We start from the raw sequence: 24,210 nt of genomic DNA on the forward strand, positions 1-24,210 counted from the left end.
AAATCTATGCCCCCTGGTTATTGACTCCTCTGCAAAGGGAAATAAGTCTGTCCTATCCACTATCGAGGCCCCTCATAATTTTATACACTTCAATTAAATCTCCCCTCAGCCTATCCAATCTTTCCTCATAGCTAAAATTTTCCAGTCCTGGCAACGTCCTCATAAAACTCCTCTACACTCTCGAGTGCAATCACATTTTTCCTGTAATGTGGTGACCAGAACTGTACGCAGTAGTCAAGCTGTGGCCTAACTAGTGTTTTATACAGTTCTAGCATAACTTTTCTGCTTATATTCTTTTCCTCAGCCAATAAAAAAAAAGCATTCTGTATGCCTTTTTAACCACTTTATCGACCTGTCCTTCCTTTAAGGATCTGTGGACATACACTTCAAGGTCCCTCTGTTCCTCCATAGCTCTCCGTATCCTCCCATTTATTGCGCCTTGTTTCACCTCCCCAAATGCATTACCTCACACTTCTGCGAATTTAATTCCGTTTTCCACTTTTCTGCCCAACTGACCAGTCCATCGATATCTTCCTGCAGTCTAAAGTTTTCCTCCCCATTGTCAACCACACGGACAATTTTTGTATCATCTGCAAACTTCTTTATCATGCCCCCTGTATTTAAGTCTAAATCATTAATAGATACTACAAAAATCAAGGGACCGAGCACCGAGCCCTGTGGAACCCCACTGGCAATAGCCTTCCAGTCACACAAACACCCAGACCAGTGAACAACAACTTTTAGATTCTTAGTATTTTGGGGAAGAGTGAATGGATGAGCAATCCATGGCAATTTTTGCTGCTCCTATCCTTAAGATGGTGCACCTGAGGTTTTCATCGTTGCCTGCAGCTTTCCAGAACATTGTCCAAGTGGCCATTCTTGTATGAGCCAAATCAGCAGGCTGTTTTACTATGGCTAAAGGAAAGCATCATGACGAGTTCAATCCTGTGTGCTGCCACCACCTTGGCCAGTTAACCCAGGACAAACTTGGAGTTGCACCTGAGATCTTCATGGTCTATATGACTCTGTACACTGCACAATGCATTTACTCAGTGACTATACTGTTTTGGGTGTACTTGCAAGTCTGCAATATTTATTTTGAGGTTCTAACCTAGTTTCTTTCAAAAAACCTTAAGCTTTATATTCCTTTATTAAAACTTGGTATGTGTGACGTTTCTTTCTTTTCCCCTTCTTCCTGCCCCTTTTCCCAACTCCTGCAAAAACAATGTCTGGTTCTTCACTTCTCCATAGCAAATGATTTAAATGTAATGCAATGGAGATTGAAAACTATCTGAAATTAAATAATATCCTTTTTATATTTAGGATAAAAATTTACTTTATACGTTGCTAGTGTTAAGCACCTGTGTTTGGGAGGGAGCAGAAAAGAAGGAAAACAGAATTGTTTGTGACTGAGAGTGGGCACTTGCAACATAACTCGCGGTATGACTAATAATTTGGGTTTATGTCACAGTGACCTTTGTGAAGACAACTTACTGACTTTTTCATTTGCTGTATTTTGTATGTACAGTTCAATCAGGACACCATTATAATAGGAGTGAGTGAAAATGGTGCATTGCATTTTATGCATGGCTCAATTATGCATTTGTGCATGTTCCTTCAGATTGCCCAAGGCCTTGAGGGAAAATCATATCGATATTGTCCATTTAAACTTCAAAGTTAGCAATGCTGTGAACAATTAACTCTTCATAGCCTAATTTTTTTTTAAACTCCACCTTTGGGCAGCTGTTCAATTTCTCCATAGCAGCTCAAGTATAGTCTTCACATCTGAGTGGCTCATTTAAGTGACTGAAGTGCAATGCCATAAGTCTGGGTTTTTTTTGTCTACTATATAGTTTTGTCACTGGGATTTGACTTTTTTTGTGCAGAATATTTCAATCTCTTCTAAATCTTAACCATGAAAATTGTTAGAAAAAAATCAAATGTCAGTCTAGGACCACCGACATGGGTAAATCATAGGGACCGTCTCTTTATCTTCCCCCTTCCCCCAACAAATCCTATTTTAATTAGTTGGAAAAAAATAATCAACAGCTCAAAAAAAATAATCAACAGCTTAAACAATTATATACCGGATCAAGACCTTCTTGATTGATCTTCTCGATGATCCGCCATGCAAGTGTTATCTGCTGGGTACAACGCTTTATCGGGTCAGAGTATCTTTTATGCAGACACCTGCCCCAGGAATATGTCCATGCTCTCAATAAATCATCCGGTTCTAGTCTTAACCAAGTGCAAAGTCTCTGACCGCACAGGTGAGGGATACGAGATGCTGCATCTTTTGGTAAAGATATTGTCACCACTGCAGCTTGCTCATCCAGAGGCTTATGGGTGACCTATCCAGAATATTGCCTCTGACAGCTCTGACCAAAGAGGATGGTTTCTTGTACAGCTTGCGACCAAAAACAACTCTGAATGGCCAAATTCAAAAATCCTGTGTGTGGGGGAGGGAGGGGACTGCAATTTGTCTTCAGTTGCTTCTTTGAATCCCAATATAATTTCCAACATGGTGTGCTTCAAAGATGATAAAACTGGTGGCATAAAACACAAATTAAAACATCAATGAAGCATATAGCCTTTGTCGTACCTTCGCATCACCTTCATCCTCCAAGTATAGGGTGGGGACTTGGTCATTGTCGCACGTTATGCTTTTAATTACCAGAACAGTTACTTTATAAAAAGGGAGTAGTGAAAACACATGGCTTGGATTTTATGGTGCATGGGTATATACGTAAAGGAATGTACTTTGACATCCTCTCCATAGGTAGTTTAGTTTAGCTCACTGTGCATATAATTATAAGAATTTTCAGTCTAATAAACATACTTGTCCCAATATGTCACCTAATTTGTTCCCCATCAAAGCTGCTCCATTGATTTGGCTGCACAAAACTTATGTTTTGAGAAACCTAGGCCTGCTCGTAGTGCAGGATATTACTAAGATTACCAAGTGTACAACAGGGCAAAATAAATCAAGTAATGATTAGATGATCCCAAACTTTAGATTAAGTGTCTTAGATTGTAGGAGGCAAGAAAGAATAAAGGAGATAGGGAGATACACTGTTAAAGCATGCTTTAAAGAATAAAAATTGATGGTTAGTGTGCAGAGTCTTGATTTGAAAAAACAGAGGAAGATGTGTTTTGAGATTAAACAGAATGGAGCTAAGAGGAATGATCAACAAAATAGACTCGAGGCTGGAGGTTACAGTTGGAAGTTCAGAGAAGTTGGTTGCTTAGGATGCTTCCTCTTATTTCTTGAGAAGTCTGACTCTGAATTCCAAAACTTAAAGGTATCTTATGGAATTGCTGCTACATCTGTTCATCTTGATTCTGATAGTCAAGATATTTCAATTGGCAATCAGTCCCCATATCATGTGAAGTGTCCATTTGCAACGACATGACAAAACCTGGCTGCAGGCAGGTTGCTAACAAAGGGCATGGGGAAGGAGAGTTAATTAGTTTTTCAGGATTTCCTAGTTTCTCCCATCTCCAATGTACAGAAATGACCTTGGCTCTGGCACAAAATGGACAGATGCAGGGATATAGATTGTAATTCATGATTTGCAAAATAATTTATCAATGATACAGCTCAGCAGGCAAACATATTGGAGCGGGATTAACACGGAAATTAGAAAGAGACTCTGGAAATAGTACAGCTGTCGCATTCACTATCACGTCAATGTGAGGAAGGAATTAACCAAATGGATTGTTAGGTTTATTGGCAGACTTAGAGTACAAGTCTGCAGAGGTTGTGTTGAGGCTTGACAGCACTGATGAGACCACATTTGGAGTACTGTGGTCAGTTTTGGTCACCACACTTCAAAAAGGATGTGCATGCTTTAGAGAGGGTATTAAAAAAAGAACAATGCTTTTTTTTCAGGGGATATGACAAGCAATAGTGGTCCTGAGAAGGTGATAGACTGCCTTCTTGAACTACTGCAGTCTTTGTGGTAATGATGTTCTCACAGCAACAATTTGTATTTATAAATCATCTTTTAACATAGTAAAACGTCCCAAGGTGCTTCACAGGAATGTTCTAAAACAAAATTTTACATTGAGCCACATCGGGAGAAATTAGGGCAGATGACCAAAAGCATGATCAAACAGGTAGGTATTAAGGAGCATCTTAACGAAGGGTGGAGAGGTTTAAGCAGAGAATTCCAGAGCTTGGGGCCTTGGCAGCTGAAGATACGGCTACCAATGGTGGAGCGATTAAAATCAGGGATAATCAAGAGGCCAGAATTAGAGGAGCGCAGACATCTCTGACGTGGGGGCTGGTGGTGGTGGTTGTGGAGCTGGAGGAGATTAGAGATAGGGAGGGGCGAGGCCTTGGAGGGATTTTGAAAATGGTGTTGGGTAGGTAATTTGAGGATTTTGGTCCAGAGATTATGAGGGAATGGCAATATATGTTCAAGTGAGTACAATTTGTCACTTGGAGGGGAACATGGGGATGATGGTTTCCCATGATCTTGTTACTCTTTGTGGGACTAGGAAGTGTTGGCTCGGTGAGTGAGTTGCTGCGTTGTGTATTCACTGAGGCATGTGAAAGCATTGGCCTTACGCTTAACATCCGTATGACAAAGGTCCTCCACCAGCCTGTCACCGCCGCACAGCACTGCCCTCCAATCATCAAGATCCACGGTGCAGCCCTGGACAACATGAACCATTTCCCATATCTCGGGAGCCTCTTATCAACAAAGGCAGACATTGATGCGGAGGTTTAGTATCGCCTCCAGTGCGCCAGCACAGCCTTCGGCCGTCTGAGGAAAAGATTGTTTGAAGACCAGGCCCTCAAATCTACCACTAAACTCATGGTCTACAGGGCTGTAGTAATACCCACCCTCCTGTATGGATCGGAGGCATGGACGATGTTTTGAAGGCACCTCAAGTCGCTGGAGCTATATCACCAACGATGTCTCCACAAGATCCTGCAAATCCCCTGGGAGGACAGGCGCACCAACATCAGTGTCCTCGACCAGGCTAACATCCCCAGTATTGAAGCACTGACCACACTTGATCAGCTTCGCTGGACAGGCCACATAGTACGCATGCCAGATACGAGACTCCCTGAGCAAATGCTTTATGTGGAGCTCCTTCATGATAAACGAGCCAAAGGAGGACAGCGGAAGCATTATAGGGACACCCTCACAGCCTCGCTGGTAAAGTGCGACATCACCACTGACACCTGGGAGACCCTGGCCGCTGACCGCCCGAGGTGGAGAAAGTCTATCCGGGAGAGCGTTGAGCTCTTCTTGTCTCGGCGCAAAGCCAAGCGCAGGCAGCAGAAGGAGCACGTGGCAAACCAGCCCCACCGACCCCTTCCCTCGACGAATGTCTGTCCCACCTGTAACAGGGTCCATGGCTCTCGTATCGGACTATTCAGCCATCAAAGAACTCACTTTGGGAGTGGAAGCAAGTCCTCCTCGATTCCGAGGGACGGCCTATGATGATGATGTATATTGCAGCCACAGTGCGCAGGTGGTGAAGACTTTGGAGATTGAATCTAAAGAGAATAATGCTGAAAGCAGCAATTAGAGAAGCTTAACATCTCTGATCTGCAGATTAGGTGATTAGGAGGGGGTGAACATCATTTCAAGATATCTCAGTAGATCATGTGAACTCAGATTATTACATCAATTTAAGTAAGAACAAGGCATAAATTTTAATTAATAACTTGCATATATGAAGCTCCTTTAATGTATAAAAATGTCCCAAGGCACTTCAGAGCTTTAGTAGGTTGGGAATACTGAGCCAAAGATGGAGATATTAGAGGTGATCAAAAGCGTGGCTAAAAAGCTTTATTTTAAGGAAAGAGAGAGGCAGAGCAATTGAAAGGCAATTATGCAGCATTTAGAACAAAAGAGAATTTAAGGGTGAGACTTGGCACATCCCATCGAAGCTCATCCCTCTGTAACATTGACATGGGATCTGATTGAATTTTGATCACTTCTGGCTTTGTTTTGTTATCTTGCTTGGTAGGTTACTTCAAGCGTTCTCACGGAGAAGACTTTTTTGCACTTGTAATTTATCTTGCATTTCTGTCCTCTGGTGCTGCCACCTTGGTGTACTTGTCTGTAGCTTTTTATGTTCCTCAATGAGGTAGTAGACACATGGAATAAGTTACATGGGAATTTATTCCATCATTGAAACAAATAGTGTAAATGGTTTTAAGAGATCACTTGCTGTGTTTCTGGAAATAGAAGGATAGTGGTAAAGTGAGCTTGATATCAATTGTACAAGGAGCAGGCTTGTTTGACCAAATGGCCTTTTTCTTATCGTGGAATCATACAGCACAGAAGGAGGCCATTCAGCCCATTGTGTCTGTGCCAGCTCTTTGAAAGAGCGATCCAATTAGTCCCGCTCCCCAACTCTTTCCCCATAGCCCTGCAAATTTCTCCTTTTCAAGTATTTATCCAATTCCCTTTTGAAAGTTACTGTTGAATCTGCTTCCAACACCCTTTCCGACAGTGCATTCCAGATCATAACTTGCTGCATAAAACAATTTCACCTCATTTCCCACCTGGATTTTTAAACAGTTATTTTAAATCGTGTCCCCTGCTAACTGACCCTCCTGCCAGTGAAAATGGTTTCTCCCTATCTACTCTATCAAAACCCCTCATAATTTTGAACACCGCGATTAAATCTCTCATTAACCTTCTCTGTTCTCAGGAGAACAATCCCAGCTTCTCTAGTGTCTCATTGAAATCCCTCATTCTTGGTACCATTCTAGTAGAACTCCTCTGCACCTTCTTCAAAGCCTTGACATCCTTCCTAAAGTGTGTTGCGCACAATTCGACATAATACTCCCAAGTCGAGGCCAGAATTAGAGGAGCGCAGGTATCTTGGGGGTGGGGGAATTGTAGGGCTGGAGGAGATTACAGATGGGGAGGGACGAGGCCATGGAGGGATTTGATGGTGTTAGGTGGGGAATTTAAGGATTTTGGTCCAGAGATTATGCGGGAACGGCATTAGATGTTCAAGTAAGCACGATTTGTAACTTGGAGGGGAACATGGAGAATCTGGTTTCCCATGATCTTGTTACTCTGTGATAATGGTTGTGGGACTGGTAAGTGTTGTCTCAGTTAGCTCGGTGAGTGAGTTGCTGCGTTGTGTATTGCAGCCACAGTGCGCAGGTGGTGAAGACATTGGAGATTGAATCTAAAGAGAATAATGCTGAAAGCAGCAATTAGAGAAGCTTAACATCTCTGATCTACAGAGTAGGTGATTAGGAGGGGGTGAACATCATTTCAAGATATATAAGTAGATCATGTGAACTCAGATTATTACATCAATTTGAGTAAAAACAAGGCATAAATTTTAATGAATAACTTGCAGATATGAAACTCCTTTAATGTGTAAAAATGCCCCAAGGCACTTCAGAGCTTTAGTAGGTTGGGGGAGGTGGAATACTGAGCCAAAGATGAGATATTAGAGGTGATCAAAAGCTTGGCTAAAAAGTTCTATTTTAAAGAAAGAGAGAGAGGCAGAGTAACTGAAAGGCAGTTAATAGCATTCAGAACAAAAGAGAATTTAAGGGTGAGACTTGGCCCATCGAAGCTCATCCCTCTAACATTGACATGGGATCTGGTTGAATTTTGATCACTCTGGTTTTTGTTTGTTTTCTTGCTTGGTAGGTTACTTCACAGCGTTCTCACTCTTTGAATAAAGACTTTTTTTGCGCTTGTAATTTATCTTGCATTGATATTCTCTGGTGCCGCCACCTTGGTGTACTTGTCTTTTATATTCCTCAATGAGGTAGTAGACACATGGAATAAGTTACATGGGACTTTATTCCATCATTGAAACAAATTGTGTAAATTATTTTAAGAGATCACTTGCTGTGTTTCTGGAAATAGAAAGATACAGTGGTAAAGTGAGCTTGATATCAATTGTACAAGGAGCGGGCTTGTTTGACCAAATGGCCTTTTTCTTCTTATCATAGAATCATACAGCACAGAAGGAGGCCATTCAGCCCATTGTGTCTGTGCCAGCTCTTTGAAAGAATGATCCAATTAGTCCCGCTCCCCAACTCTTTCCCCATATTCCTGCAAATTTCTCCTTTTCAAGTATTTATCCAATTCCCTTTTGAAAGTTACTGTTGAATCTGCTTCCAGCGCCCTTTCCGACAGTGCATTCCAGATCATAACTTGTTGCATAAAACAATTTCACCTGACTTCCTACCTGGATTTTTAGCCCAATTATCTTAAATCTGTGTCCCCTGCTAACTGACCCTCCTGCCAGTGGAAATGTTTTCACCCTATCTACTCTATCAAAACCCCTCATAATTGTGAACAACTCTATTAAATCTTCCCATAACCTTCTCTGTTCTCAGGAGAACAATCCTAGGTGCTCCAGTCTCTCCCGAATGAAATCCCCCATTCTTGGTAGCATTTTAGTGGAACTCTTCTGCACCTTCTCCAAGGCCTTGACATCCTTGACATGCAGCATGGAGGCCCCGACCTGCGGAAGAACACCAGCGGCAGGTCGGGGCCATAAAAGGAGCGGTGTGTGGAGGCCCTGACCTGCGGGAGAACTGGTTCATCAACTCTGCTCTGTAAACCTGCCCAGCTCCACAAGTCTGGTGTGGAAGGTTGGCATGGTTCTAAATTTGCATCAGTAGGTGTGTCATATTGGAGTGACCGTGACTCCCAAGAGACTTTGTCTACATTGCCCCTCATATTCTGTGTATAAATAGCTTTGAAAGCCACCAGTTTATCGCTTTCCAAGATAGTTATATTGAGATGTCACAGACTCTTTCCAGACTAGCTGTAGAATATGTATGCTGAATTTGATTCGGTTTACTTCAGAATTTAACCTCGAGGTGTTGATCAGTTCTAGGAGCCACTGGTCACCATCATAAGAACATAAGAAATAGAAGCTGGAGCAGGCTATTTGGTCCTTTGAACATACTCTGCCATTCAACAAGATCATGGCTGATCTTCTACCTCAACTCCACTTTCCTGCACTATCTCCATATTCCTTGATTCTCTTAGTTCCCAAATATTTATTGACCTCTGACTAGAATATACTCAAAGACTGAGCATCCACAGCCATCTGGGGTCCTTAATGGCCAATCCCTTATATAATATCTTCAGAAGATAAATTTAAATCTTTACAGTACTGCTACAGGAGGACATGAGAAATAGGAGCAGGAGTAGGCCTTTTGGCCCCTCGAGCCTGCTCCGCCATTCAATAAGATCATGGCTGATCTGATCATGGACTCAGCTCCACTTCCCTGCCTGCTCCCCATAAACGTTTACTCCCTTATCGCACAAAAATCTGTCTATCTCCGCATTAAATATATTCACTGACCCAGCCTCCACAGCTCTCTGGGGCAGAGAATTCCATAGATTTACAACCCTCAGAGAAGAAATTTCTCCTCATAATTTTAAAGACTATGTCCCTTAGTTTGAGTTTCCCGAGTGGAAATATTCTCTCGGCATCCACCTAGTCAAGCCCCCTCATTATCTTATATGTTTCAATAAGATCACCTCTCATTGGGCCCAATTTTGACCATGATTTGCATCAATTTTTTTGGAGTAAGTTTTTTCTGGCATAATTATAAAACTGCCATTTTCTCCCCAGAATTTGCTCCAGAGTAAGTCAGTTAGAAATGATTTTTTTTTTTTAAGTCTCTTTTTTTTCAAAAAGGGACATTCCCAGACACCTGCCAGTTTTGGCCATTGATGCCACTTTGGCCAGCTAAAACTTACTCCAAATCGACTTGGGTCAGTGTATGTGGCCAGCTCTGAAAAACCTTGCGGACAGTTAAGAAATCGGCGCAGGTTAGCACATTTAAGGCACCAAGACTTGCAAAGCACTAAACAAAGCACAAAAATAAGCATTCAATAACATAAATAAAAAGGAAGCTGAGGACCTGCACCAAGACTTACAAAGCACTAAACAAACCGCAAAAAGTAATAAGCAATTCATTAATAGCAAATTAAAAAATAGAAGGAACCTAACTTTATGCCAGAATCAAGTTTTTTTCCCTCTTTCCTCCCCATCACAACACACTTTCTTTCCCCCACCTGCCCAAAACCCCCCACCCCCAAATCAAAACTCTCAAGCACAACTATCAATGAATAAAAAATAAAACTGAAGTCCTACCTCAGCCCGGGAACTCGGCCGGCCGGTGCGGGAGGCCACTCGGCCGGGGATAGGGTGCGGCGAGATTTGGGCGTCCCTTTGGCCGGGGATGGGGGCTGCTCACAGCCCGCAGGCCACGCTGGGAGGGCAGGAGCATGCGCACAGACTTCGCTGCGCATGTGCCGGCACTGTTTTCGGCGCTGGCCTATTGCTCCGCTCCCCCATTTCACAATGCACGCGACGCTGGGACTCCGGGGACTTGGAAGAGCGACCAGGATGGGGCGACGACTTAAGGTAAGCGCGCCGATAAAAGGGGTTGGGCAAAATTGAGCCCATTCTTCTAAACTCCAGTGAGTATAGGCTCAACCTATCTTCATAAGTCAATCCCCTCATCTCCAGAATCAACCCAGTGAACCTTCTCTGAACAGCCTCCAATGCAAGTATACCCTTCCTTAAATATTGAGACCAAAACTGTACGCAGTACTCGAGCTGTGGCCTCACCAACATCCTGTACAGTTGTAGCAGGACTTTTCTGCTTTTATACTCTGTCCCCCTTGCAATAAAGGCCAACGTTCTATTTGCCTTCCTGATTGCTTGCTGTACCTGCATACTAACTTTTTGTGTTTCATGCACAAGGACCCCCAGGTCTTTCTACTGCAGCGCTTTGCAATTTTTCTCTCTTTAAATTATAATTTGCTTTTCTGTTATTTCTGCCAAAGTAGATAACCTCACATTTTCCCACATTATACTCCATCTGCCAAATTTTTGCCCACATTCAGTCTGTCTATACCCCTTTGCAGATTTATTTGTGTCCTCACAATTTGCTTTCCCACCCATCTTTGTATCATCAGCAAACTTGGCTACATTATACTATGTCCCTTCATCCGAGTCATTATTATAGATTGTAAATAGTTGAGGACCCAGCAAGTCACTGTTATCCAACTGGAAAATGACCCATTTATCCCGACTCTCTGTTTTCTGTTAGTTAACCAATCCTCTAACCATGCTAATATATTACCCCCAACCCCGTGAACTTTTATCTTGTGCAGTAACCTCTTATGTGGCACCTTATCGAATGCCTTCTGGAAATCCAAATACACCACATCCACTGGTTCCCCCTTATCCCACCCTCCTCGTTACATCCTCAAAAGAACTTCAGCAAATTTGTCAAACATGATTTCCCTTTCATAAAACCATGCTGACTCTGCTTGATTGAATCATGCTTTTCCAAATGTCCTGCTACTGCTTCCAATAGACTCCAGCATTTTCTCAACAACAGATGTTAGGCTAACTGGTCTGTAGTCTCCTGCCTCGTGATGATTGATTTTAGGGAATATAGGAGATTAGTGTTCATGTTTCCCACTCAATTTGGTGATTATAATCATGTACTTGGGACTTTACTTGGAAGACTGTGCGAATCCCAGAATTACAAATGTTCTTTGAAATGAGATATGAAGTCTCTAGTACATAGAGGAGCCATTGGACCTCATTACCAACAGGGTATCTGTGACTTGGGGGAGACACCCTTCTATTACACCAAAAGCTTTAATACATCCTGAATAAATCGGTAGAATTTTCATCCCCTCATGATCCAAAAAGGCTTCAATGAAAACATTTCATTTCTGTGATACAACCCATCCTCAGTGGGCTACAGGATGTTTATTGTACCATCGATCAGTGTACAACAAGCTCTCCTTACTACCATTGTGGTGTTTTTTACTTTGGTGTGCTGTTCTGTGAATGTTCACTAAAAATTCCCTCGTTGTTTGCTGGCTTCCATCTCCGTTCCTGCTAGTTCAGTGAGCACTACCCTAAATAATAACAGGTTAGGGTTCATTGTATTGCCAAAATGTCATTTGGAATCCATTCAGCATCTTTGGTTGACATTGGACTATGCTTCCTTTTTGATTAACTTTATATTAAAAAAAAACACTAATTTCATTCTGTCTCTTTCTTACTTTGACCTCATTTGGCCAGATACCAGTACCAAGTGACTCGCTCTCTGGCTTCTGTTAATTGGATGATGGCTGTCCAGCTAAAGACTCTCATAGATTTCCTCTTTCTCTTTCATTGAGCTCTCTGGAATCTGCTCAAGAGCTTCTCGCACAGCACAGGGGAGATCAGAAACTTGAAGTAATCGAACCTCTCACTAGTTCTGATTCTACGTGTCAATACTCCAATCTACAATGATACTGGATTTTCAATAAAAAAAACACTTTTTTGAAGAATTTTGTTCAACCAAGTCAAATTCCTATTCTTCAGGATCCTAGTTAAAAGTCTGTTTGTTTCTGATTATCAAGGTGTATGAAGAACTTCATAATTGGCTTTCCATGCGCACATTTAAATGTTTTTAATATCCAGCTATCATTTTTTCTGATCCCCCCCCCCTCTGCCCCACTTGGATCACAAGGCCTGGCTTCCTTGGAGACAAAAAAAATTAGTTTATAGCCATATAGTTCCATTGTTTCTAGATATTTAGATGAGGTCATTCTCCAGTGCCATTAGCCAACATACTTTTACAACATGATGTAACTGTTTGAGATCTGCAATCAATCAATTGCCTGCTCAATCTATTGTATTGTTTGTTGGGTTCCTAGTTAGTGTTCTCTTTTTTTTAAACTGTGTGTGTGGAAGCTACTTAAGTGGATTTCTATCTGAGTACCTTTTAAATGATGTACTCAATTTAGAGCCGACATCTATGACAGTTAAAATGTGTGATCTGGAGGACAGTCTCTTTCACTTGATCAGCAAATTTAATTTGAGCAAGTTTTCATGAGTCTATAATGCTAAATCTTTACCTTTGTACCCAGTAATAAGCTGAAGTTCTCTTTGTCTGCAGCTGATCTTGCGTTTATGGGAGAAATTATTGTAGATTAACAGTTCTTCACCTGTAAAAGATCAAGTTCCCACATCTCCATTTTCTAAGTGGATAGTCAAGTGCATTTCTACATTTTATTTAATAGTGATTAAAATCCTATCCCATCCAGTTAAAAAGATGCTGTTGAGCAATTGTCCCATTGTTCTCCCCATAAAATTACATGTGTAGAGGCAGGAAGTTTATATGTATTGCTTTGCATTTTTCAAGAGATTTGCTGAAGCTGGCAGATTGAGAACACCATCAACTGAACACCATCAACTGAACTCCAATCATTCATCATTCCTACTGGTAACTGTAATCAGATTCAGTTTCATAACTCTCCTTGTCCATCCAATTTAAGGACTATTTGGGGCTTGCATATGTGCGCACGCATGGGCTGTGACAATCTGAAGGGCAGATAGTGCAGCAAGTCCAATTATCCAAACGCAGAGGGTTCTTCATTTATGTGCGAGATAAACCTGCTTTTAAAATTTCATTATCCACAAATATGTCACTAAAAGATCCGAGTTGTAGCAATTAACACCTTCAAGATACTGGTGAGGTGGAGAGAGATAACCAGTGAATTTTAAAATGGCTGTTTTTCACACATCTATAGTACCTGTCTAGTTTTGCACTAGACGGTTCAGTTAGTGAAATTTCTGAACTAAATCGATTTTAATATAGTCTGTTTTCCAGGTGGGAAATTTGGGGATTTTTCTATTCTTCTAAACCTATAAAACACTAGTTATTGAAGTGTGCAATGAATTTTCATAATTGAAAGTAAGTCATACATGCCCCCACTCCATGTCCAACTATTTCCCTTTCTCCATTCGGTCTGTAACTAACAAAAGGTGGCAATCCTAGCAATACACTAAAATAAGTTGTGCAGGGAATCTCCTTTGACTGACTGGATTATTGTGGTAAGTGATTTCCTCTTCTAGACAAGGGCCGAAAAACACATTGCTGTATGTAAACTTTTGTTCAGCTCACATTGCAGAAACTATAAGTGAAACAAAAGTGAGTTAAACAAGAGTCTTGCACAAATATTTCATGAATCTCAAATTCTCCCTTCCCCATCGAGCTACAGTACAGGCAGTGTCTTGTTTGAAGCTTTTGGAGTTTTAACCCAGCTGTTTGTATTTGTGAATGCTTGCTGTTCCATCACTCATCAATTTCTTGTTTTATTTCCCGCTTACGGCCGCTCTGTTGCGAACAGTCTTTCATAGGATATTTGCTAATGGTGAGACACTTCTCGGCTCCTGTGATGTGACTGTGTATTGTTATGTTTGTCTTTAGCTTTTAAAATGTGCAAGTGTAAGCAAATTTATGTTGGGAATGCTTAGCAGTCTTAGCTCTTGCATGAGTGCATGTGTTTACACTACAAAAGCAATGTTGACTTTATATGGAGTTTTTAACCCTTGTGTTATAGTTGTAAAATGAGCTCTTCTATTAATGCGGATGCTCCTGCGGAGTCTGGCAAGTAATTTATTGTAGGGAGTTAACATTGTCCAACAAAGTGTGTTCTCAATGAGAATTGTTTTTTAGCCAGTCATCAACCATACAACTAGAATATTGCAATTGATGCACTACTGCTCTGTATTTATTTTGAGCGAACTCTTGCACCAATTTCTTATGGTTTAGTGGTCTTTCCCACTTGTGAGAAAGATGCCAACCCACCTGGTACTTAAAATCTTTTTACCGCACCTTCCATTTATTTGGTTCAGCCACCTATTCTCTTGTGTTATTGCTGATACGCACAACTGCCATCTTGAAACAGGTAGTTGGATTAGAAAAATTGTTTTTGGAGGAATCCGTTCCTACACATGCTAACCTCAAATCAATTTTGGACCATGTCCTATTTTGTAATATGTTTGTAATAATCCACCGTTTTACATATCGCTTAATGGACATTTCATGCCCCAGGAAGGTGAAGTCTTTTAAGTTAGTAAAATACATCCTGAGTTCCAAAATAGACTCTGCTCTTATTTTTGTTCTCTTGCAGACAAATCACCATCACACCAGATCTAGTAACATGCAGTGCAAAAGGGTCTTCAGATATGTGATCCCTTACTGAGATGCATTATAATTGATTGACAATAGTCCAAGTTGCTTCAGCTGGATAGTATTCAATTTTCTCCTTTCTTCCCACCATCTCCAAGATAAAATTTGACCTAATACCTTGTGTTCCAAACAGTCACCTTGTTGTGAAGTGCATTCACAGGACTGAAGAAGGCAGATTGAAGCGACCTGCAGCTCTGAAATTCAAATCCAGAATCCTCTAGTTTGGAGTAGGCGTGGGAAGAGAACATTTGTGTAGAATTTTGGCCTAACAAGTTGGTTAAGTCCATGGAGAATACAAGCTTGTATTATACCTGAGCTTTGATGGTGTCAGCTTGGCCTAGTGGTAGCACACTCTCCTCGGAGCCTGAACTTTACAGTTTCAAGCCTCCTTCCAGGGACTAGAGCACATAATCTAGTTTGACAATTCAGCACAGGGAGGGGATGCTGCACAATCAGACATTAATCTGATACCCTATCTGCTTGTTCAGGAATACAAAAAAGATCCCATGGTACAATTTGAAGAGCAGCAGAGGAGTTATCCATCTCCTGGCTAACAATTATCCCCTAGTCAACACCTCCAAAAAAAGATTCGCTGCTTATTTATTTCCTTTCTGTCTGTGGGAGCTTGCTTTGCACAATTTAACTGATGGTTGCCTAAAAGCACAGCAACTCACTTCAAAATCAGCTCATTGGCTGTGAAGCACTTTGGAACATCCCAAGGATATGAAAGGTGCTGTATAAAGGCAAGTCCACTCTTTTTTTTTTTAAGGAACTAACCCATTTTAAATATAAGATTTTGATTCCTATCTCTAGACATTCCAGATCAGTTCATGGAAAAAGGTGGTTCATACACAAGTGGAAGTCTTGAATATATTTACTGTCAAATTGACTGTGGTTTCTGTATCAGTTACTGGCCTTGTGTTGGATGTATGGGTGACACAACAAGGAAAGGGGCTGAACATCTCTCTGGTAGTTGATCTAGATCATTGTTGTCATCCAATCCACACACTGGTTCATGCTGGTAACATACTCACAATTTCTTGTATGGGTTTAAATCCATAACATCTGATATCTACTGGGAAGTTGGTGGGAGAAATGGACTCCATTCACTTTCTCTTAAAAAAGCGTTACCTGAGCCGACCATATAAGTGCTCTCATTTTGGTTTAAAAGCATCTTCCAAAGTTTGTGAAGTGCCAAAGATGTCTTGTTACTATGATGGAATCAGATAAATGTTGGAAAGTCACTTGGAGAATTGGATAAAAAACCTTTGTCTCCTCTCTGAACAGTATTGCCAGTTTGGTGCTGTTTCATGCTGTGAGCTTTGCCATTGGGAAGTAAGGGCTAGACTTTTGGCAACATTCACCCATTTTCCGTTTTATGGACCATTACCGCGCATTATTCACTTTTAGTGGAAACTAGCGGCCATATACCGCCGGCGGTAATTTCGGCTGCCTATTACTGCCGGTGATAAACTGAACCACCCACCCATCAGCTGCAAGTGATTTTCCATGCACTTCAACATGCACCGCCCATATTACCGCCGGGTGCTAATTTTGGCATTTCACCGAAATACCGACCAAATTACCGCTGGCATTTTCTACTGCTCTGAAAAGGCTGCACTTACCTGACCTTAACCCAGCGGTATGTACGCCAATTTTTAAAACTGATGTATTTGAAGAAAAGGCTGCTTCTACTTGTAGGTAGCATTAAAATCATTTTTGGGTGTATTTCAAATCAATGCTTATAATCTGAGGGTATAGTAGAGTATCTGGTTTGATTTTATTGATTAAGTAAAATTGAATAATTTGACAGTTTAGACTACTTTTAAAGGAATGGGGCCTGCAATTTCTCAGCCAATACTGCTAACTAATTATATGCTACAGAATACAGCTGGAAGAAGGTTTATTGAAGAGCATTATGTGCCCAATTCGAGGTAGCAGACTGCTGAGGAGGAGACCTTGCACCCAACGCAATTATAGGGATAAGCGGTCATTCCTGGACCTGTCCGATAAAGCGTGCATCAGAAGGCTGCGCTTCCGAAAGGAGGTCATCAATGAGACATGCCAGCTAATTAAGGGAGACCAGTAGCCTACCAGCACCATCGGGACTGCACTGCCTTGTGAGGTTGAGTTGACGGCGGCACTTTCCTTCTCTGCATTGGGCTCCTTTCTAGCATCAGCTGGCGACATTTGCTGCATCTCTCAGTACGCCACACATTGCTGCATTCGGCAGGTGACAGCAGCGCTTTATGCACGAAGGTTTGACTTTATAAACTTCCCAATGACCAGGGAGGCACAGAGTGAGAGGGCTTTGGGCTTCTCGAATAGCAAACTTCCCGAAGGTCCAGGGTGCAATAAACTGTACGCATATTGCTCTGTGAGCACCTTTTAGAGGATACAGTGGTGTTTTGGAACCAAAAGGGATTCCGCTCCCTGAACGTGCAACTCGTTGTCGACCACAAGCAAATAATCATGGCAGTAAATGGCAATTTTCCAGGGAGCATTCATGATGCTCACATCTTACATGAGAGCACTGTCTCCAACCTCTGAGTTAACCACAAGGTCAATGCTGGATACTTGGTGACAAAGGATATGGCCTCGCCAACTGGCTCTTGACTTCCCCCACCAACTCCCATAAGCCTCAGACAGATGCCGAGCATCGATACAGTAACAGCCACAGAGCCACATGCAATATCGTCAGAAAGACAATCAGAGTACTGAAGCAGATGTCTGGACCACTCTGGAGGCAGCCTACAATACCTGAGCTGGTCGCAGAGTTCATTGTGGTGTGTTGCATGTTTCGCAACTTGGCAATCAGAAAGGGACAGGAAATGCCACTGGGACTGCTGGACTACCTCGGGACAGAGTGGATGAGGTCGAGGAGCAGGAGTCTGGCGATGAACCCACGACACCACCCACCCCTGCACCGCAGGAGAAGCCCCGTGGTAGTTACTCTGCAGCAAAACTATTAAGTCAGCAGCTCATAAATGAATGCTTTGCTTGAACGGTTAAGAGTTAAGTTTAAACATTAAAATGACAGTTGTTTGCAACCCTTGTATTGATTGTTGATCTGTCACTTTGTGAAAGTGAGTGAGACACTGCTCGGTAGTAATTAAGTTCAATAACATTTTGAAAGGTTTTTTGACAAATAACTTAATACATAATAAATAATTCTTTTAAAGTAAATTTTAAACAAATTTTTAAAGCATCTACAAGATTGAAAAAATTAAACATTAAACTTTAAACATTAAACCCACAACACCCCAAACAGTAAACAATTTTTCATTATTTAAAAAAAACCACAGCCACCCCCCCCCCCCCCAAACAGTAAACCCTTACAGGCAGAATATTTTTATTTAATCTCCTGAATATGGACTGGATTTGATGCCAGGTATTAGAAATTAAGGGACAGTGTGAAAGCCAACAATGGCACCCAGTTACCTTCACCAGATATTCTAGCTTGGATATAAATTGCTCACTTTGAATTGCTGTTGATAACTTGATGCAGTATTATATATAACTAAAGACATTATTAGCAAAGCAGATCCAGTTTGCCTTTTAATAGAATTATGCAAAACAGAGCTCAAACCTCTTGATTATTATTGGAGTTCACACAATGGGGAAATACACAGTAATTGCATGCAAACTTTCAGGTCAGTAACTCTAGATCTTTGCACTGACTCTTTCACACCAAAAAATATAATTCTTCCTGTTCAGGTTTTCGGTTTAATCTATATTCATTCGATAATTTTGAATACTCATGCAACCCATCTTTGATCTTGAACAAACTAATATGGAAAGAAAATAGTTGTAAAATAGTTCATGTTTGATCAACACTGGCTTTAAATAGGATCTGTTTTGGAAAACTATTTAAAATTTGCTTTGGGCTATTGCATTTAGTCACTTTTTAAAGAAGTGGTGTGCCCAAATTGACAGTAATAGAATTGCAGTATTATCTGCTTTCTTCCCCTTCCCCATTTCAGACCCTGTAACAGAATTACATTTATATAGCACTTTACAATCAATGAAGTACTTTTGAAGTATCGTCACTGCTGTGAGCTAGGAAACACGGTACTCAATTTGTACGGTCCCAGATTTGATGACGAGATAATATGTGTTTTTGTCATGTTGGTTGAAGGGTAAATATTGGCTTGGACACTGGGGAGAACTCCCCTGCTCATGGAAAGAATACTTTTTATGTTACTGGGCCTGCCATTGAAATGTGGGGCAAATAAGCTGACTGAAATCTCTCCCTCTTGCAACATAATTTTAATTCCTTTGGCAGTATGGTAGTAACTGAATCAATATTGTGTCTGTGTGCATCTCTCTGCTAGTTGGTCTCGAAGTCAGAAGTGGTTAAATTCAAGATGCATATGCAGCATTTTTGACGGTGGGGGGGTTACAAAAAAATTTAAATTATATGTTAATGGAGTCTTTTAATGACTTGGGTATGGTAGACAGCTGCTTTTTAAATTTTGATAAATAAATTGTGCAAACATCTGTGCTTGAGGTTTACAATGTTGTTGTTGTCAACAGGAATCCTAGGTTGTCCAGTTTTATAACGTATATGCCCTTTGGAGAATGCATGAATAATTGCCCAGTGCTTGTAACAAACTAGCTTTTTCCAACGAGTGGGATTTAAAAATAGTGTGTATTTAAATACTATTTCAAATAATTAAAGGGGGAGGTGTGGAAATCGGCCAAGGTGCTTTCGAATTGCTATCCAATGACCTTTGCTGGAAGATGTGATGGTGGGGACATCGTGGAAAATCAGTTCATGTTCGGTTGAAGCTCTCTCTGATGAAATTCTTTCCCAGCACTCAAACATGAAGCTGGCTTCGCTTACGAAGAATACTATTTGGGCTAGATACTGGAGGGCCATGGACTTGTACTCCAACCAGAGTCACTATTTTCAGATGGCAGGAAGATTAATCATTATTTTCAGTGCCCATCCTTTTCTCTCGGTACACAAAATGATATGCAAGTCCAGTAAAATCTCTCTTCTTCATAACATGTTCTGAGATTATAAAGGTGTAGTGCCTGGTTATCTATTCTGTCGAATGGGAATCATTTCCCTGTTTTAACATTATCCTACGGTAGCTTATGTAGTGAGTCACATTGGTTGATTTGCTTCCAGAAGGTTATCATTCATCATAGTATGGATTTTATTAATAGGACTATGCAACTGGTTTTGTTCCACCATTTTAGTATTATGCAAATGTCCTGGAGCTACTTGACAGTAAGAAAGATACCAGTTGCAGACTCTGGATTTATAGCGGATAATGACTGAAGTATGTCCTTGTATTATCAAAGTATTTAAGTTTGTGGATGTTCCCCACAAGCTGGGATATTCTACTTCTAATTTGACCACTGTGTAACTTGAAACTTAGCAAAATTGAGGTCTGATTTAAGCAGGTTATGTTCTGGCTGTGTATTGTTGCACTGAATGTTTTCTCCTGTAATGTAACCATGGGAAAAAGCTTTGAACTACATTGAGCTCAAAAATTACGTTTTCGGAACAGGATCCAGTAAGCCCACCACTTTTAGATGGACTACAGTGGTGCTATTGAAATATTTATTTGTTGGCCCTGGTTTTGATGTGATTTTTGCATCAGAGTTACCTAGCTACATTATGACCTAAACAATATTCAAACAATTTCCGGTGCCCTAAATTCAAGCTAAACTCCAATATCCATGCATTGCCCCTTATTCAATTTGGCCTGGTATCCTTCAAAGACAGCACTCATCTCTCGCTTCTAATTTTAGTATAAATTGGCACGAATCCACATATTTCAGGAGCTGCCTTGTGAGGAGACGGTGTTTTTGCCCCTCAAGGAATTGATAATCCTGTCTTTGGAAAGTTGAACATGAAATAATTTAGTATGGCAGCCCTGCTTTCTCGGGTCAATAAACACCAACCCTGTTGCCTCAGTCTGTGATGTACTAATCTCACCACTAGTATATTTTTTGCTCCCCGACTCAAGATCCAGCTGTTTCCTTTGGGTATCTTTCTTGTTTGCTCTGATGCTATCTATATTCTGTTATGCTGCATCCCTCCTGCTGAGGAGCCCAAGGAAAGAAGTGGATGTTCTTCACTTTCCCACTGAAGAACAGCATGAAAGATCTGGGCTTTCTTTCATTAGAACAGCACAGATTACAGACGATATGACAGTGTTTAAAATAAGGGAAGAATGGGAAAATGCAGATCGAAGAAAACTATTTCCAGTATTGAAGGACCCGTAGATACAAGCTTCAGTGTAAGGGATTGAGAACTGAGCGAGATAAATTTCTTTTACAGAGTTGTAAGGTGATTGTATTCACTTCCAGGATTAATGTTTGAGACATAAATTATGTCAGTATTTAAGATTAGATTAGATTGGATAGATAGATGAAGGAAAAGAATTGTAGGGATATCATCATCATCATAGGCAGTCCCTCGGAATCAAGGAGGACTTGCTTCCACTCCCAAAGTGAGTTCTTTGATGGCTGAACAGTCCGATAAGAGAGCCACAGACCCTCTTTCAGGTGGGACAGACATTCGTCGGGGGAAGGGGTCTGTAGGACTGGTTTGCTGCGTGCTCCTTCCGCTGCCTGCGCCTGACCTCTTCATGCTACTTGCGTTGAGACTCAGAGCTCAACGCCCTCCCGGGCGGTCTGCTGCCAGGGTCTCCCAGGTGTCAGTTGAGATGTCTCACTTTACCAGGGAGGCTTTGAGGGTGTCCTTATAACTTTTCTGGTGTCCTCCTTTGGCTCGTTTACCATGAAGGAGCTCGCATAAAGCATTTGCTTGGGGAGTCTCTTATTTGGCATGCGAACTATGTGGCCTGCCCAGCGAAGCTGATCGAGTGCGGTCAGTGCTTCAATGCTGGGGATGTTAGCCTGGCTGAGGACACTAATGTTGGTGCGCCTGTCCTCCCAGGAGATTTGCAGGATCTTGCGGAGACGTCGTTGGTGGCTGGAGTGGAATTAAACTACAGAACCAGTGGAAAGCTGTTTAACCTACCCCGCCTCCAGGCCACGTCCAAGATCTCCCCAACCTCTCATTGAGCTGCAGTATGTGGACAATGCCTGCGTCTATGCACATTCAGAGGCTTAACTTCAGGATATAGTCAATGTATTCACTGAGGCATATGAAAGCATGGGCCTTACGCTTAACATCCATAAGACAAAGGTCCTTCACCAGCCTGTCATCGCCGCACAGCACTGCCCTCCAATCATCAAGATCCACAGTGCGGCCCTGGACAACGTGGACCATTTCCCATATCTCGGGAGCCTCTTATCAACAAAGGCAGACATTGATGCAGAGATTCAGCATCGCCTCCAGTGCGCCAGCGCAGCCTTCGGCCGCCTGTGGAAAAGAGTGTAGGGATATACGAACAAGGGAGGTAAATATGATTTGGACTATTTGCTGAGGGTAAATACATAGAAACAGAGAAATTTACAACGCAGAAGGAGGCCATTTCAGCCCATCGTGTCCGCGCCGTCTGATAAAGAGCCGCACGGCCCTGGGTCAGTAGCCTTGAAGGTTACATATAAACCAATGAACAATGGCGGAAAGGTAAAGAGCACCCAGCCCGACCAGTCCGCCCCACACAACTGCAACACCCTTACACTACAACATTCTATTTTCTATCCCAACCAGAGCCATGTGATCTCTTGGGAGAGGCAAAAACCAGATTAAAAACCCAGGCTAATTGGGGGAACAAAATCTGGGAAATTTCCTCTCTGACCCATCCAAGTGATCAAAACTAGTCCAGGAGATCACCCTGGCCGTATTCGATTCCCTGCAGTACTTACCATTGTATCTGCGCCGGCCAACAAGAGGTTATCCAGTCTAATCCCAATTACCAGCTGTAGGTCTGTAACCCTGCAGGTTAGGGCACTTTGTGCCCATCCAAGCACCTTTTAAATGTGGTGAGGGTTTCTCCATCCACCACCCTTCCAGGCAGTGAGTTCCAGACCCCCACAACTCTCTGCGTGAAGAAGCCCCCCCCCCCCCCCCCTCAAAATCCTCTCTGAACCTTCCATCTTAAAACTATGCCCCCTCGTAATTGATCCCTCCACCAATGGAAATAGGCCCTTGCTATCCACTATATCCAGGCCCCTCAAAATTTTGTACACCTCAATGAGGTCTCCTCTCAACCTCCTCTGTTCCACTGAGAACAAACCCAGCTTATCCCATCTATCCTCATAGCTAAGATTCTGCATTCCAGGCAGCATCCTAGTAAATCTCCTCTGCACCCTCTCTAGTGCCCATCGCCGAAAGCAGGCAGCAGAAAGAGTGTGCAGCAGAAAGAGTGTGCGGCAAACCTGTCCCACCCACCCCTTCCCTCAATGACTATCTGTCCCACCTTGTGGCTGTGGCTCTCGTATTGGACTGTTGAGCCACCTAAGAACTCATTTTAGGAGTGAAAGCAAATCTTCCTCGATTCCAAGGGACTGCCTATGCTGATGATGATTGCAATTGCGTCCTTCCTATAATACGACAACCAGATGGAATGCAGTACTCCAGCTGTGGCCTAACCAGAGTATTGTACAATTTAAGCATAACCGCCCTGCTCTTGTATTCTATGCCTCGGCCAATAAAGGCAAGCATTCCGTATGCCGCCTTAACCACATTATCCACCTGGCCTGCTACATTCAGGGATCTGTGGACAAACATCACAAAAGAGTTCTGTGGACAAACACTCCCAAGGTCCCTTTATTCATCTGCACTATTAAGTGGCCTACTGCTTAATGTGTATACCCTTATTAGCCCTCCCAAAGTGCATTACCTCCCACTTCTCTGAATTAAGTTCCAAATGCCACTGCTCTGCCCATCTGACCAGTAGATTGATATCCTCCTGCATTCCATGACTTTCCTCTTCATTATCAGCAACTGACATGGAATGGCTGGGCTGAACGATCTGTTTCCATGTTGTAACTTCCATGTATTGTATAACCTAGTGGCTGTGAATTGTCGATCAGTATTTCCCTCAACATATATTAAAAAATGTTAGTTACTGTTGAAGAGTAGTTGACTGTGTTGAGCTGTTGGTATGCAGTTGCTGTACTATCCATTCCTCTGTTCATAAATATACACCAAAATTCACTAAATTTGTTGAGCAAGTTTTGTAAAAACCAGTGCAGTATTTAGTAGTGGCAAAATATGATGACACTGACTGTCATTTAAATTTGTTTCTGTATGTATT

The 24,210-nt window shown here is 41.9% G+C and overlaps 1 protein-coding gene across 2 annotated transcripts in view; it reads left to right on the forward strand.

Annotated features, from left to right (window-relative positions):
• LOC139272952 (nuclear receptor-binding protein-like) overlaps positions 1-24,210 on the forward strand; it is a 121,945-nt gene that overhangs the window by 44,259 nt on the left and 53,476 nt on the right. Inside the window, exon 7 of one of the 2 annotated variants that reach the window (XM_070889114.1) lies at positions 1,529-1,555. The exons of the other annotated variant lie outside the window; for it this stretch is intronic. Within the exon in view, the coding sequence (XP_070745215.1) occupies positions 1,529-1,555 (27 nt within the window). The remainder of the gene's footprint in view (positions 1-1,528; positions 1,556-24,210) is intronic. 2 annotated transcript variants of the gene reach the window in all.

Source organism: Pristiophorus japonicus, chromosome 9 (genome assembly GCF_044704955.1).
Source record: "Pristiophorus japonicus isolate sPriJap1 chromosome 9, sPriJap1.hap1, whole genome shotgun sequence".
Lineage (NCBI taxonomy): Eukaryota > Metazoa > Chordata > Chondrichthyes > Pristiophoridae > Pristiophorus > Pristiophorus japonicus.